The sequence below is a fragment of the Myotis myotis genome, unplaced genomic scaffold (genome assembly GCF_014108235.1).
Source record: "Myotis myotis isolate mMyoMyo1 unplaced genomic scaffold, mMyoMyo1.p scaffold_m19_p_4, whole genome shotgun sequence".
NCBI lineage: Eukaryota > Metazoa > Chordata > Mammalia > Chiroptera > Vespertilionidae > Myotis > Myotis myotis.
In genome coordinates this window covers 126,766,367-126,781,929 of record NW_023416346.1, presented here as the reverse complement: position 1 = coordinate 126,781,929, position 15,563 = coordinate 126,766,367, and the positions used below count along the sequence as shown (strand labels likewise).

Genomic DNA, 15,563 nt, shown 5'->3' with positions numbered 1-15,563 from the left:
TCTACAAGCAAAGCCCTGGCTTAGGACAAAATCACCGTGTTCACCCCCACGTTGCAACAGAGAATATAATCACATTGCTTTAAGTTTCTTCTTAACCTGCCTTGACTACCAGTTTTCAGAGAACTTTGAAAGGCTGTTTCAAACACATTGGGGTATTTATATTTTCAGAATGTGCACCCACGGAGCGTGTGGGTGAAGGTTCGGAATCCTAGTTTGGCTTTTTAGTTTTTCAGGCTGCTGCTGAAGAGGTGAAGGTTCCATCTAGCTTTCCACACTGCAGGAAATACCTGGGTCGTGCCAGGCTGGCCTGGGGTCGGCTCAAGACAGGTCACCTCCTGTCGGTCATCCCAGGAAACTGCAGGAACAAGGCATTTTATCTCAAGGGCATTTACACTTTGGGAAGCATTTGCATTTCTAAAAGTATTCAAAGCAGCAGAGTTCAGCAGTTTCACAGGCTCCCTCCCCAGTGCTTACGGGTGGGCCACTCCAGACTTGGCTTTCTTTTCTGGCCCTGCAGAAGAAAACTTGCTTTCTAATACACCACAAAGACTTGAAAAGGGGCTGGTGATTCTTTGCTTGGTGAGCCTCCCTTTCCCACAGCGGTCAGGGCTCCCAGGATAGCCGGTGCCCAGTGGAGAGGGCCTGTGGGGACATTTCTGTTCTGGTGGCCTCTAGCATTCAGAGTTCTGTCCTTAATGACACACCATGAGGTGAGTCGCAGGCAGAGCCTGAACTGATCGCATTCTGGCCCTGGGCAAACAAGCTTTGCTGACCTCTGATCTAGAGGAGAACAGAGCTTAGAAAGAGCTCATTAAAAGACTGGGTTATAGGGCTGGTATGGCTCAGTGGTTGAGCATCGGCCTATGAACCAGAGTATCAGGGTTCTATTCCTGGTCAGGGCACCTGCCCCGGTTGTAGGCTCGATCCCTAGTGGGAGGTGTGCAGGAGGCAGCTGATAAGTGATTCTTTCATCATTGATGTTTCTATCTCTCCCTCTCTGAAATCAATAATTTTTTTTTAAAAAAGACTAGGTAATAAAGAGCTGCATCCCAGAGGGAAACTCTAAGGGGGTTGAGTGGCTAGTACGTGTAAGGCTTCAGGATCACAATCCACATTCAAGATATGAAGAGAACATTGAGACGATGTCCAAGTCTTCTCCTTTTATTGTGGGAACTTTATATTTGAAAAATCTTTAATACCCTCATTACCTATACCTTGATAAGGGAAATGTTTGATGTAATACTACCTCCCCCCATATACTTTAATTTATTATCAATAATATATTGAAGGTACTTTCAAATTCCAAACTCTAAATTAAGAACACTACAGGCATACTTCGGTTTTATTGAACTTCAGAGATGTGTGTTTTACAAGCTAAAAGCAAAGACCCTCCAGCAGCAGAAAGATTATGACTGGTTTCATTGTGGTGGTCTGGAACCAAGCCTACTGCATCTCCGAGGTGTGCCTGTATGTGTGTCATGGACTCTCCCTGCATTCTCAGCTCGTAGCTTTTCTCAGCTACACAGTACAGAGAGGTGTGGCTCTGGCTGTGCATCAGACAATCTGAGATTCATACTCACCATTCCACTGATGCATCGGCCACAGGCGGTGGTTTTAAACTCCCCGTGAAGTTCTTTTACTGCACTCGTGGTGTAAAAGCCTTCTGCCAACAGGATGATCCCATACAAGAAGAAAAAGGATGCAATTCCATAGATGACATACTGCATCATTTGGATTCTACAGAAAGGAAGAGGAAAGCCTGAGGATTTAAATCCACTGCCTGCTAAACAGCGTTTTCAACCTCTGGAGGGAGGACATGAGAATGGTGTCCTGTGGCATCTCCTGCCACTCTCATGGCTGCAGTGGGCTTGTGGGCAATCCGGACAGGCAATCCTGCCCACCCCACTGCATCCTGGGCCTTTTTTCCAAGGTGGGCCCACTGTTGAGGTGCACAGCCTTCCCAGACAAGAGAGACTTTTCCTTCGGTCAGGGGCAGAGGCCCAGGTGTAATCTTGTAATACTTACCCAAGTCCTGTGCCGTGGAGGTTAGAATCCTCATTTTGCAAATAAGTCAAGAAAGGCATTGAGCATGTTCTTTCTGCCATATCAAATGCCTCCCAACCAGGCCTACTGGCTAATGTTATTCTGATAAGGCTCCTAAGTAAGCACTCAGGCTTCCTTAAGAAATAACTTGGGCAGATTTTTTTTTTTTGCATTGAGATTCTCACTACATAAGTGATAATGGTCAAGAGGTTATAGTACAAAAAGTTAATTTACAACTAATTTTGTCCTGTGAAAGCTGACAGGGACCCAGATGACTGTTCCTCAACCTTTGGCTGCCCTTTGGAACTACCGGGGGAGCTTTAGGAAATACTGGTCCCTGGGTACTATCCTTAGAGCTTATGACTTAATTGGTCTGGAGCAAAGCATGGGCATGGGGAATTTTTAAGGATTCATGGAAATCTGAGAGCCACTCATCAAGTTCACTAGCTAATTAAAGCAGCACACCTTTCCCAGGGTTGGTCACGGTAAATATTCTTGGTCTTCTTTGCACACAGTTGTATTCATTAAGTCCCTTGTCCTGTTTGATCCTCCTTATAACTTCACCTACCCCTGCTCATTACTTTGGATATCATTCGTGAATAGATAAAACAGAATAACATCCCCTAAGGACTCTTCCAACATGACTTCGTTATTGATCCATAAAAATTCATCCGTGCCTTTTTCAGTCTGGTGGGGAAGTTTTTTTATAATCACAAGGCACCTAAATACAGTGAGACTTTGGAGGTCAAGGAAGGAAAAAGAAAATACTGGAGGCAATAGGGAAAGTATATGACGTATATGAATGCACTGCTTTGGGGCTTGTACCGTTAGGAGAATCTGCATGGCAGTTGTTGAAACTCCACTGAGAATGGTTCCAGAATGGGGAGGCAGAGATTTGGGGCTCAACTCCCCCAAACTTTCCCTTTTCTGCATTGGAAGGTGTTTTGGGATTTGTTCTTCTGCCTGAAGAATTAATGTCAAAAGTCCTGCTCCTGTAGAATTAGAGGACAGTCCTCAATAGGGTTCCTATTATTCCAGGGATGGTCGTTTCTTGTGAGACCACTGGAGGGCGCCTCTTACTTGGGAACCATGATAACTGGCAGTGATCCGCAGCATCACCCTGCCACCGGCCCCCATGTCCAAGGCTACAGTGTGTGGATATCCTATGTGTGAAGCTTGCCATTCCCAAGTGAGATCCCAAACACCCACTGCCTTCTTGGCCCTTTCTTTTTTTCCTTCTCTCATGGACCTTCTTCTATCTGCATACAGCATGCTTTCATGAAAAGCATCAGCTTTCTGCCAGGAGAGCACACTGTCGTCTTTCTGAAAACATCATGGGGTTGTTGAGTTTTAAACACAGTTTTAAAGGGAAGCAGGTACTTACACATCACTCAGCACGGCATGGTCCCTGATGTTGGTGGAGAAGTGTTGTTCAAGAATCGCCACAGTGCCTGCAAGAGCCACATGTCCACAGCCACAGAACAAAGCCACCCCGGAGAAGCAGAGGATGGTGGCCACCAGAGAGGCATAGGGGACTCCTCCCAGGCACTTGATGCAGCATTCGAAGCAACCTAGACCCAAAGGAGAGAAATGCATCTGTTATGGGCAAGATGCTCTGGTCTTCATGAACACCACAGATTAGCAAAGAAGGTTCTACTTTTCCATCTTCCTTCTCAGACCCTATAGTTAACAGTGCAACATCCCAAGGGCCAGTGGGGCAGTTGTCATGATCTCCTATTCTGTGGGTGAAGACTCTAGGGCTCCAGGAGGGAACGTAGCCTAATTTGCTAGATAATTGATAGATAATTATGTAGTAAGTCACAATTCTAGAGCTTCTCCACTGACCCGGGTTGGTGGGGGGACCTGCTTAAGTGACAATGTGGAGCAATCACTCCCCTAACAGTAAAAAGAGAGGATAGCAGGGAAGCTGCAGTTCTACGAAGAAAAGCCACCATCAAGTTCACCGCAACCTCAACCTTCTGGGGTTCCAAGTACCTCTATTTCTGTAGCAGCCAATGGCTTTGCCTGAGCCCTCACGTCCTGGGAACCAGAAGAATCAAATACAGTAATTACACTGTTGCTGCATTCAGAAAAATATGAACGTGATCATTTTGGAAAGGAGATAGGTATTTTGGTCCCTAGAAGTACAGTCACCAAGGCACACTTGAGTGGATCCCCTCAGGTTTCATTCATGTCAATATCAGAAATTACCTTAATTTTGTACTAAAAATGTCCCCCAGCCCAGCAGCACAAGCAGTTTATTCATAGTCCTCCTCCTCCCCGGCTTCCATCTGTCCCCTTCCTCGACACACATGTTCAGAATAAGAACCCAGAACTGGTGGATGACATTTAAGTACTTGAAGAAGGAAAAGGAACAGAAGAAAAAAAAAGACAAAATGAGCATCCATGAAGTGAAATGAAGGAGAGAGAGCCACAGTTCACTCTTCATCTTGAGGAGAATAAGACTTCTATTCATTTTTAAAATAAACTTTTACTTGAGATGGCCATGGAGACCTCCCCAAGGGGCAAAGCCAGTTGCCATTTTCAGTTCAGAGACATTTATGTTTTGGTAGAGCAGTGCTGGCCTCAGGATAATGTCACTACCTCCCTGACCTCCTGTCCCTGTTTATATTATCCAGACCCTTAAGTAAATGGCTTGTCAGGGAAATCGAACTCTGAATGCATTATGGGGTCTAATAGCAGTCAAGGGCAGTTCATTACTCCAAGGCAGCACATGAAGCTAGCTACATTTCTTTTCCCCAAATGGTCTTTACAGTAGACAGGAAGTGGATACCCAGCATAAAACACTGGAGACAGGCTTTTCCATTTTGATGATCCATTTTAAACTAGCATTTGCTTAACCTCACCACATTACCAGATTTCTCCAGCCTCGATGTGTTCTAGTACATAAAGCAATAGACCTGTGTGTTGTATCATTCACAATCTCCCCACTCCTAGTCTCTATGATATAAGTAACAAGATGCATGCCTGCTTCCCTGGCTAACAATGTCATATCTGGTCCATATTGCATAGAGATGTGTGGCCTGGAGGCTCTGCTGTCCAACATGGTAGCCACTAGCTCATGTGGCTATTTAAAATAAAATAATAAATTCAGTTCCATGAGCCACATTTCACATGCTAGTCGCCACATGTGCTAGCAGCTGCCCTATTGGACAGAGCAGATTGAGAACATTCTATCATTGCAGAAACACTGCTTTAGAAGATAGAGTTTCACCTGTCACATATTTGTTTTTCTATAACATGACCTGGGTTTTAACTGAGTTTTACTTTGGGTTTCATTAATTCAACATGTTTTTGAAGACCTACTGGGTACTAAGAACTGTGCTTGGCTCTGGGGAAACAACTATGAAATCAGATTTTTTTTTTTTTTTTTGCCTTCAAGGAGATCAGTCTAATAATGCTGAAAGCAGACATATAGACTGCTGGAGAGCCAGTGGATGGTGGGTGGGAAAGGGGAGAGAGAAGGACAGGAAGGAATAAATTCATATTGGGGAGGGATTAGGAAAGGCTTTCTACAGAAAGACCTCATATGCAGAACACAGTTGACATGGTGACATTGACATATACTAGTGATCTGATAAAAGGCTTATTCGTTCCTGAATATTTTTGTTTTATATATGTATACTACATATTTAAATAAACCATATCCTTTCTCATCATTTGGAGTTAGGTTAGGTGTTATGGCATAGCACACTTGCTCTTTAACAATATAACTCATCCTTCACAATCCAGCTGCCACTTCAAAGGTCTTTCATCCAAAGTGTTATAGCATTCTGCTTCTTTCAAAGGAAATATCACAGCTGCTCCCTGACTCAGAAAGACAAGCGGGGTTAGAAGAATGCTGCTGTTCAGTCCCAACTTCAACACTACATCAAGGTTAAAGTTTCCCTCCAATTTATATCTCTCAAGGACTCCATATACCCCATTCTGTGGGTCTGATTTTATAACAGCGGGGGAAATCAGGGACTCAAGGATTTGGAGGATCACGTAAATGAATCAGTCTCTCTGCAGATGGTTTTATTTGCAGCTATAGGAGCTCTGGCTCCTATAGAACAGAAGTCACCATATTGGTTATCATTCCACATTCACAGATAAAACTCTTAGGGACCTTGCCGGCCAATGTGAGTCGAGGCTTGTGGAATGCAACATGGGAAAAATGTATAGGAAACAATACAGCTGGATGCATAGCAGGTTCATCTAAAGGCACAGCTCAGCCCTCACTCAAGAGAAACTCTTCCCATAACCTTGCTGTTATCATCACTTTGGGTATTGAGGTGTCGCAAAGGTCTTGTTTAATTGGAGCTGTCAGTTAAGCGGAGTAACAGATATGGGTGCAGATGACAGCATTAAAAAGGAGGGAGCAGCTGTCTATTCACTTGTTCCATTTCATTCAATTAGTGACCATTCAATGCTCACCAAGTGTCTTCAATGTCCCAAGCATTTTGCTGGGCACTGGGGACTCAATGGTAAACTAAGATAGGTGTGGTCTACACTCTAATGGAGCTTATAGTCTATGGGGAAATGGACATTAACCATATGGTTCTAAGCTCAGAAGTCCTAGGATAGCAAACTATGGGGACTCACTTAGGTTTCAGAGGGATGGCCATGGATGGCTTCTGGAGTTTAAATATGAAGGATTAATTTCAGTTACTTAGGCAAAGGGAGAGCAGAATGTGTTAGGGAGGATGTTTCAGGAACAGAAGGAACAAAAACTCTATGGTAGAAAAGAACAGGGCACTTTCCTGCGCATGAAAGAAGCCAGAGCACAGAGTACACAGAGGGTGGGGCAAAGAAGATAGGAGGGATCTATTTCTGATAGACCACTTAGGGTCTTAGGCACCTTAAAGATTCTGGACTTATCCTCAGAATCATTTGAAGCCATTGAGCTCTTGTAACCATAGGGAACAGACTGGGGTTGCAAAAGATCACGGAGGCTGATGCGATGGGAACAAAGTGGAAGTGGAGGTGAGTAGGAACCCAGTATAATGGTTCACACAAAAGATGACAGGAGCCTGGACCAGGGCAAATGTGGTGGCAGTAGAGGAAATTAATGGGTCTGAGAGATGATTAAGATGTCAAATGGGCACAACTTGGTGTGGATTTGATCATGGGGTTGGGATGGGTTGGTGAGCACCAAAGATGACTTGTAAATGTCTAACCAGGTAGATGTTGTATAACCAGATAGATGTTGTATTGTTCTCCTAGCCAGGTTGGCCAGAAGAGGGGTAGGCCTTGAGGACAAAGATGTTGAGTTTCCTTTTAGACATGTTGAGTTTGAGGTGACTGGATGTTGTCTTAAGGGAGGATTTCTTGGATCAGTGGGTCTATAGCTCAGAAGAACTAAAGATGGATGCCATCAGCTTCTACTGGACAGCAATGAAAACGTTCTGACATCAAGAAAACATACGAGTGGACCATTTGTCAGTTGAAAGTGCTTTAGACCTTTTGTTTTGCAAAGTGTGGTCCTTGGACCAGCAGTATCAGCTTCAGCAGGGAGCTTGGGAGAAATGCAGAATCTCAGGCCCCGCTCCAGACCAGCAGAATCAGAACCTGCATTTTAACAAGCCTCTGCCTCAGGTGACTTGTGTGCACAAGAAAGCTTGAGAAGCCCATTGCTAGTCAACAGTCCCATCTTCCCAGTCTCAGGAGTGGTGTTCTGAGCCTGTTTGAAGTGCCTGTGTTGTGTTCAACCATGTTTGGTGTTTTCCCCTTAAGAGGTGGCCCACTGAGCTTGGCCAAAACTCTAGCAAATCAAATGACAAGTTCCAGGGGCTGCAATGAGGAAACAAAATGTTTCAAGTTGTTCAGCTGTCCTGAAAGGAGTGCAACTGGAGCGCTTTTTCTGAGCCAAATAAGTCCTCTTAACCTCCGAATTTTTGACAAAGATGCTTTAGAGCCACACCACAGATGAGGTCTGAGAAAACAGATTTATTCCCTCACCCGACCCCGCCATGGGGCTGAGAGTGCCCATGCAGACAAAGGAACTGGATCTGTGATTCAGGCTGTCCCCAGTGTGAGAAGTCACAGGCAAGACCGGTGTTTTGAAATGTGGAGGTGGTGCCAAGCATCAGCAGAGCACCACACTGTTCAAGTTCATGCTAGCTAAGGAAGGTCAATGCTTTTCTTGGATACTCCATAAATCCACACTCAAGTTTTCCCAAGATTCAAACCGGCAAGGACAACATTGGTTAACGTGAACCAGAAAAGGCAAGGAAAGCATTTTTTCATGACTAAGATCTACTCAAGTAAAAATAAAAATCAATACCAGGCCTTCAAGCACATTTTGCTGTAATTCTCAATGCCTCTCACTAAAGCCCCAGAACCTCTTAGGTTAGTAATGCTGTAAGCCTTCACTTAGCCGGTTTCGGTGGCTAAAGAGAATTTAAAATTTTTGGTTTTGATTTACACAAAAAGTCTAGTGTGCATTAGCCTAAGCGTTTAAATATAAACCACATAGTAGGGAGAAAGAAATCCACATCAATGCCTCTAACTCTCAATGGCCAGTTTGTCTCCAGTATCTCTAGAACCTTTTGTGCAGAACAACAGAATAAAACACGTTTTGTCCTCGGGCTTGCGGATGGCCGTTGCCATGGCTGTGGGTTCATGACGGCCCAGTGATTTGCCCCGAGTTGCCTGCGATCCTGGCTGCAGATTTAATGCTGGCCCAGAAGGAGGGCCAGCGGGAACAGGGCTCACATTCTTCCCCAGGGAATGAATGTCACACTCACACACACACCATGCTCTAAGCACGGCCTTCCTTGCTCCTTTACTGATTCCTAATGAGCCACAACATTAAAAAGAAAAAGAGAAGTAGCCAAGGTTTGCAACTTTCAAACAAGAGCATCAGGAAAATGGAAGCGGTGAGAATCCTACTTAATAGAAGCAAAAGTGAATGTCAGCAGCGGTTCTCAACAGGGCGTGACTGTGCCCCCAGGGGACATTCTGTAATGTCTGGAGATATTTTGGGTCCCCACAATTGGGGGAGAGGGGCGCTACTCGTTCCAGCGACTAAAGGTCAGGGATGCTGCCAAACTTACAATGCACAGGACAGCTCCCCAAGTATCTGACCCCAAATGTCACTAGTGCTGAGACAGCATGAACAAAAATCTATATGGGTTTAGATCCGTGGTTTTCAACGGGACGATTTTGCCTCCCTGGGGACATTGGGCTGTGTGTAGGAAGACATTTTCGGTCATCACAACTATGAGGGCACTGCTAGCATCTAGCGGGTAGAGGCCAGGGATGCTGCTAAACATCCTACAGTGCATAGGGCAATCCCCCCTAACAAAAATGATAGGATGCAAAATGTTAGTAGTGCCACAGGTGAGAAACCCCGCTCTAAGATTACAACACACAATCCTGGTCTGAGACACCTACAATTTTTTTTAAGGAAGAGCTTAAGTCCTGGCTAGTGTGGCTCAGTTGGCTGGCACATCCTCTCATGCACCAAAAGGTTGTGGGTTTGATCCCCGTTGGGATGCGTGTGAGAGGCAACTGAGTGATGTTTTTCACTCACATCAATGTTTCTCTCCCCCCTCCCTCCTTTCTCCCCTCCATAAAAAAACCAATGAATGTCCTCAGGTGAGGATAAAAAAATAATAATGACAAAAATTTTTAAAAAGAGCTTAATAAACTTCAGTTGGCTTAGAAAAGATCACAGAGCAGAGGCTCTCAAGTTTTGCTGCACAGAATTATCTGGAGACCATTTGAAAGCCCAGATGCCCAGACTTCACCCCAGACCAAATAAATCAGAATTTCGGGGGGTGGGACTCAGCAATGAGAGGTTTGCGATTTTAAAAACAAAGCCCCCCATGTGATTTTAATGAGCACCCAGGTTGGAGAACACGTGTTACACAGCCATCCAATATTGGAGAACTTGCATCTGCCACAGGGAAAATACCAGAGTACTAATACTTACAAGGCTTCTTAATAAAACTGGTGGTAAGATGAACAAATGTGGCTTTTTTGATAGCATGAAAGATCTACACAACTCAGAGAACCAATATTTTTCAAATGACCCATGTGTGATATGAAATCATTGTTGAATACAGAGCTAAGATAGTGCAACAGATTTGAACGGAACACAGTATAAAAAGTGGAGCTTTGCAAAAATGTAAAACAGTTCTTACTACTCTTCTCACTCAAGTTTTATTTAGTTTAAGAAAATAGTTACCTTTCCTAAATATTATTTAACATGTAACAGATTTATTATGGTTTGTTATTATTTTAAATAAATAATGAGTTCATTATTTCACAGTTAATTTTTCATTTATAATTTCTAATACAGAAAATATTTATAGATATAACCCACATGAGCAAAAGTTTTTGGGGTCTTCAATTACTTTTAAGTGGTAAAGGGACCTGTTTTTTAATAATATAAAGGGAATTGCTTTTCAGCAGATCCTTTTAAAAAGCTTGTCCTAAAAGCTATTAAATATATTAAAGAATAGATTTACTTCTAACATTTGCAAAATGTCATGAGCAGTAGATGATAAGCAATTATATTAAAGACTAGAGGCCCGGTGCACAAAAATTTGTGCACTCTGAGGGGGAGGGGGGGTTCCTCAGCCCGGCCTGTGCCCTCTCGCAGTCTGGGACCCCTCGGGAGATAACGACCTGCTGGCTTAGGCCTGCTCCCGGGTGGCAGAGGGCAGGCCCAATCCCTAGGTGCAGCCCCTGGTTGGGCTCAGAGCAGGGCCGATTGGGGAGTCGGGGCACCTTCCCCTGTCATGCACAGAGCAGGGGAGATTGGGAGGTTGTGATGCCACCCTCAGTCACGCTCAGGGTAGGGCCGATTGGGGGGTTGGGGCACCGCCCCCTGTCACACTCAAGGCAGGGTCGATGGGGAGGTTGCGGCGCCACCCCCTGTCACTCACAGAGCAGGGCCCATCAGGGGGGTTGGGGCTCCGTACCCTGTCATGCACAGAGCAGGGTCAATCAGGGGGTTGGGGAGCTCCCCCCTATCACGCACAGAGCAGGGCCGATCAGGGGGTTGAGGAGCTCCCCCTGTCACTCACAGAGTAGGGCCAATAGGGGAGTTGGGGCACCGCCCCCTGTCACACTCAGGGCAGGGCGGATCAGGGGGTTGGGGCTCCACCCTCTATCACCCACAGAGCAGGGCCAATCAGGGGGTTGGGGCACTGCCACTGTCACACTCAGGGAAGGGCCGATGGGAGGTTATGGCTCTACCCTGTCATACACAGAGCAGGGCCGATCAGGGGGTTGAGGCGCCATACCCTGTCACACACAGAGCTGCAGGGCGATCAGGCGGTTGGGGAGCTCCCCCCTATCAGGCACAGAGCAGGGCTGATCAGGGGGTTGGGGCGCATTCCCCTGTCACGAACAGAGCAGGGCGGATAGGGAGGTTGTGGCCCCGCCCGCTGTCACACACAGAGCCGCAGGGCGATCAGGGGGTTTGGGCGTTACCCCTTGCCACGCTGATCCCGGTGCTGGGAGGCCTTGCGGCTCCGCTGATCCTGGTGCTGGGAGGCATATTACCCTTTTACTATATAGGATAGAGGCCTGGTGCATGGGTGGGGCTGGCTGGTTTGCCCTGAAGGGTGTCCTGGATCAGGGGGGGGGTCCCCACTGGGGTGCCTGGCCAGTCTGGGTGAGGGGCTGAGGGCTGTTTTCAGGCCGACTGAAGCTCCCAACTGCTCCTTTTTTTCTTTTTCTTTTTTTATTCTGGGCCAGGTTTAGCTCTGGCTCCAGCTCTGAGGCCTCTGCTGCTGAAAACAGGTATCTGGTTTGTTTAGGTTCTATAATCGAAACTCTGTATCAACTCCAGCTCTGAGATCCCGACCGGCTGAAAGCTGGTTTCTGGGGTTTTGTTTAGCTTCTATATTTGTTACAATGTTTCTTAAACTGCAAGCTCAGAGGCCGGCAAGGCAGGCGGGGAACGTTGGAGTCCTCCGTCACTGAAGCAAGCAAGCCTCATGTTAGTTTCAAGCTGCCTGGCTGCCGGCCGCCATCTTGGCTGGCAGTTAATTTGCATATCTCCCTGATTAGCCAATGGGAAGGGTAGCGGTCGTACACCAATTACCATGTTTCTCTTTTATTAGATAGGATATATTCACGTGGTGAGAATGAACAAATTCAAGAAACAGACACTTCTTAGCCTCTTCCTTTGCCTTTGTGGGAACTGGCTTTGGCTTTCCTAAACACCATGTGTGTGTCTTAGCCTAATGAAGTGTGGGAGCAAAGAATCAGGGAAACCAATGGTGAGAAGGAGAAGCTAGCTCTAAGTTTACATATCACAGATTTTAAGAAAGATCTGTAGGGTATTCAAGAAATATGAGAACTATCTGCATCATGAAGCTTTTGTAGCACTCAACCTCCTTGACCATCTGGGAGACATCTATGTTTTCCTGGATTTTACTGAATTCACTGAGTGTCTGTTGAAGCAGTACTATATTCCAGGCACTGTTTTGCTCTCCTAGCATTGACACTGGAGTGGGGCGAGGGACAGAAACACAGAAGAAATCATTAAAACAGAATAAAGAGAGAGATGACTCAGGGGCATGGGGAGTGAGGTAGAGACAGATTTCCTGGGTCTAGTATGAGAGCTAAGGAAAGGGTGTATGGTGGCAGCAGTGTGGACAGGCCTTGAAGAACAGAAGGATCCATGGTTAGGACAGATGGAAAAGTACAGGGGAAGGAGAGCAGGGCCAACCTACTGAGGGATGCATGGGGGGAGTTCAGGGTGTGGCCAAGTTTATCAAGGATGCCAGGGCAGTGTCAGGATAGGAACCAGAAAGGCAGGTGGGGCTCTCCTGTGGCGGGGGGGCCTCCAAGCCAGCTTGCACCTTTGCAGGCTTCATTTTGCCGGAGAGAGAGGTTTGTGAACAGGAGAGTTGACATGATCCAAGGTATGCTTTTAAGAGGTTAATCTGGGACTGGGGTGTAGGCTGGATTGGAGTGGGTGCAAACGAAAGTCTTCCACTGTAGGTGGTAGCAGAATGGGTCTTTTGGAGGTTTTTTCCAAAGCATACAGGGCGTGTTCAATGGAGGCAGGAAGGATGAAAATCAGGCAAAGCTCAGAGCTACTAAGCACTCAATGTCACACAACATTTTATGGAAATGGTTTGACAAGAAGCAGTGAGAGAATTTATGTGAACAAGTCTTCATAAGGGTCATTCCAGAAAACATAAACTAATCCAGAGAGACAGAAAGCAAATCAGTGGTTGCTTGGGGAGGGTAGGTGAGAGGAGGGCTTACAGAGGGAACCAGGGAAACTTCGGGATTCATGAACACATCACCATCTTTCTCGGGCACATACCTATGTCAAAACTTATCAACTAGGCCATTTTAAATATATACAGTGTCAATCATACCTCAAAAAAAAGTTAGAAAAAAATAGCTACTTTTTAAGTTTGGTTTTTACAAAAGACACTAGTAATTTTAAAAAGCTGTGAGTCCCTTTTGGGAACTAAGGATTGGCTGCACAAGGTAGGATCTACATTAACCTGGGTGGGGCGGGGTGACATGTCCTGTGGCTGCAGAATCCACAGGACATGGATTCTGCAGCCCCCCACTCAGTGACAGGTAAGTGAAGGGGCTACTGTCATTGAGGAGAGAAGACAGTGCTCTATGGCACAAAGGATGCATTTCCACTTGGAAACGTTCACACAGCTTGTGGCAGGCACCCTTCTGAGACAACCCCAATGATCCCGCCTCCTGAGATTCACACCTTTGTGTCATTCCTCTCCGAGTGTGGGCTGGGCCTAGTGACTTGCTTCTAGTGTCCTCTTTCTTGTGGGCATACTCTCGTACCCACTCACCTGATCTCTCTGATGAAGCCAGCTGCCATGTCATGAGGGAGCTGTGGGAAAGCTCACATGGCAAAGTATCAAGGGAGGTCTTGGGCCAGGAGCTAGTGAGGAACTGAGAGACCTCAGTACAACAGACTGTGAGGAAATGAGCCCTGCCAACAACCGCAGCAGTGAGCTGGGAAGTGGATGAGTCCCTGGTTGGGCCTTCAGATGAGACCCAGAGACATATAAGCTGAGCCCAGATTCCAACCTACAGAAACCGAGATAATATATGTTGTTATTACTAGTCACCAAGTTTAAGATTAATTTGTTAAATGACAATAGATTACTAATACATTGGTGCTTGCCTACAGCTCTACAATACAATAGTTTTGCATTCTTTTTAGATACACAAAGATACAATGATCATCTAAAAACATCAAGAGGAGTTTCCTTCAAATTCAATAGCACCAACCGCAGCTGGCATGGCTCAGTGGTTGAGCATCCACCTATGAACCAGGAAGTCATGGTTCAGTTGTTGGTCAGGGCACATGCCTGGGTTGCCGGCTTGACCCCGCAGTAGGGGGTGTGCAGGAGGCAGCTGATCAATGATTCTCTCTCAGCATTGATCTCTCTCTCTCTCTCTCTCTCTCTCTCTCTCTCTCTCTGTCTCTCTCTCTCTCTCAAATCAATAAAAATATATTTAAAACATCCAACAGCACCATCTGCTAAGGATGTGGTGATTTGGCTTTGGACATCTTGATAGTAACTATGTATAGTTGCCTGTGAATTTCAAGTTTCTGTTCTTCAGAAAAGTATTTTGAACTGAACCAAGGTTATGATCCTCTATGTGGTAGCCAGACTTTAGTGTGCATCTGAATCGCCTGGGGAACTTATTAAAACAGCAATTCCTGGGGTCCACCCCCCAAAAATGGTGGGTGGGGCCTGGGAATCCAAATGTTTAACCAGCATCCTTGGTGATTCTGATTCAGAGCATTAGAGGCCCATATTTTGAAAAATCACTTAACGAAATGACCCCCAATATTACAGTTAATAAAATATAAATCATCTTTTACATATCACAGAAAAGAAAACTTGCTAAAGTACACTGAATTGAGCAATGGATGAAAACAGCTCCATGACATCCATTAAAGGCACGTCATAGGATTATATTAAAGAACATGATGAGGGACATTTAAGAATTTCTCCCAAGCTCCCATCCACTGCTTTCTCCTCACCCTCTCTTTGCCACAAGGAAACAAACCATTCCCACTTTCACTGCTCTTCCCCACTCTCCTTCACCAAGATTTTAAACAAAGGAATAAGAGGAGGCATGCTTTCAGACAAGTAGACAAGAGAACCAGAGGTCACTATCTTTCAAACTAACCAGGACTCAGTGCATTAATGACGGCTATTTTTATGCATGCCTCTCCACAAGCAGAGAGGGAAAGCAGAATGAATACCTTACGCTATTCTGTCTTTTCCAATGCTAAAGAGAGGTCTAGATCTCGAGGGTAAATTCACTTCAATTCCTTCCTGTCTTCTCTCTTCTTGCTCTGGACCTTCCTCTAAATTAGTGTGTCTCAAATGGTAATGTTCATAGGAAATCCTGTTGAAATGCAGATTCTGATTCTGCAGGATGGGAGCAGGGCCTGAGACTCTGCCTTGGTAATAAAATTCTAGGTGATGCCAATTCTGCTGGACCAAAGACCACACTTGGAACAGAGGATCTAAATTCTCTGATGCTAT

The 15,563-nt window shown here is 45.5% G+C and overlaps 1 protein-coding gene across 5 annotated transcripts in view; it reads right to left on the bottom strand.

The window, feature by feature from the left end:
* Positions 1-15,563, bottom strand: part of GPM6B (glycoprotein M6B) — a 144,314-nt gene that overhangs the window by 9,852 nt on the left and 118,899 nt on the right. For all 5 annotated transcript variants that reach the window (XM_036305313.1, XM_036305309.1, XM_036305311.1 and 2 more), the window contains 2 exons: positions 3,428-3,614; positions 1,581-1,737 (listed from right to left, as the gene is read on the bottom strand). In XM_036305313.1, coding sequence (XP_036161206.1) covers positions 1,581-1,737; positions 3,428-3,614 — 344 coding nt within the window. The remainder of the gene's footprint in view (positions 1-1,580; positions 1,738-3,427; positions 3,615-15,563) is intronic.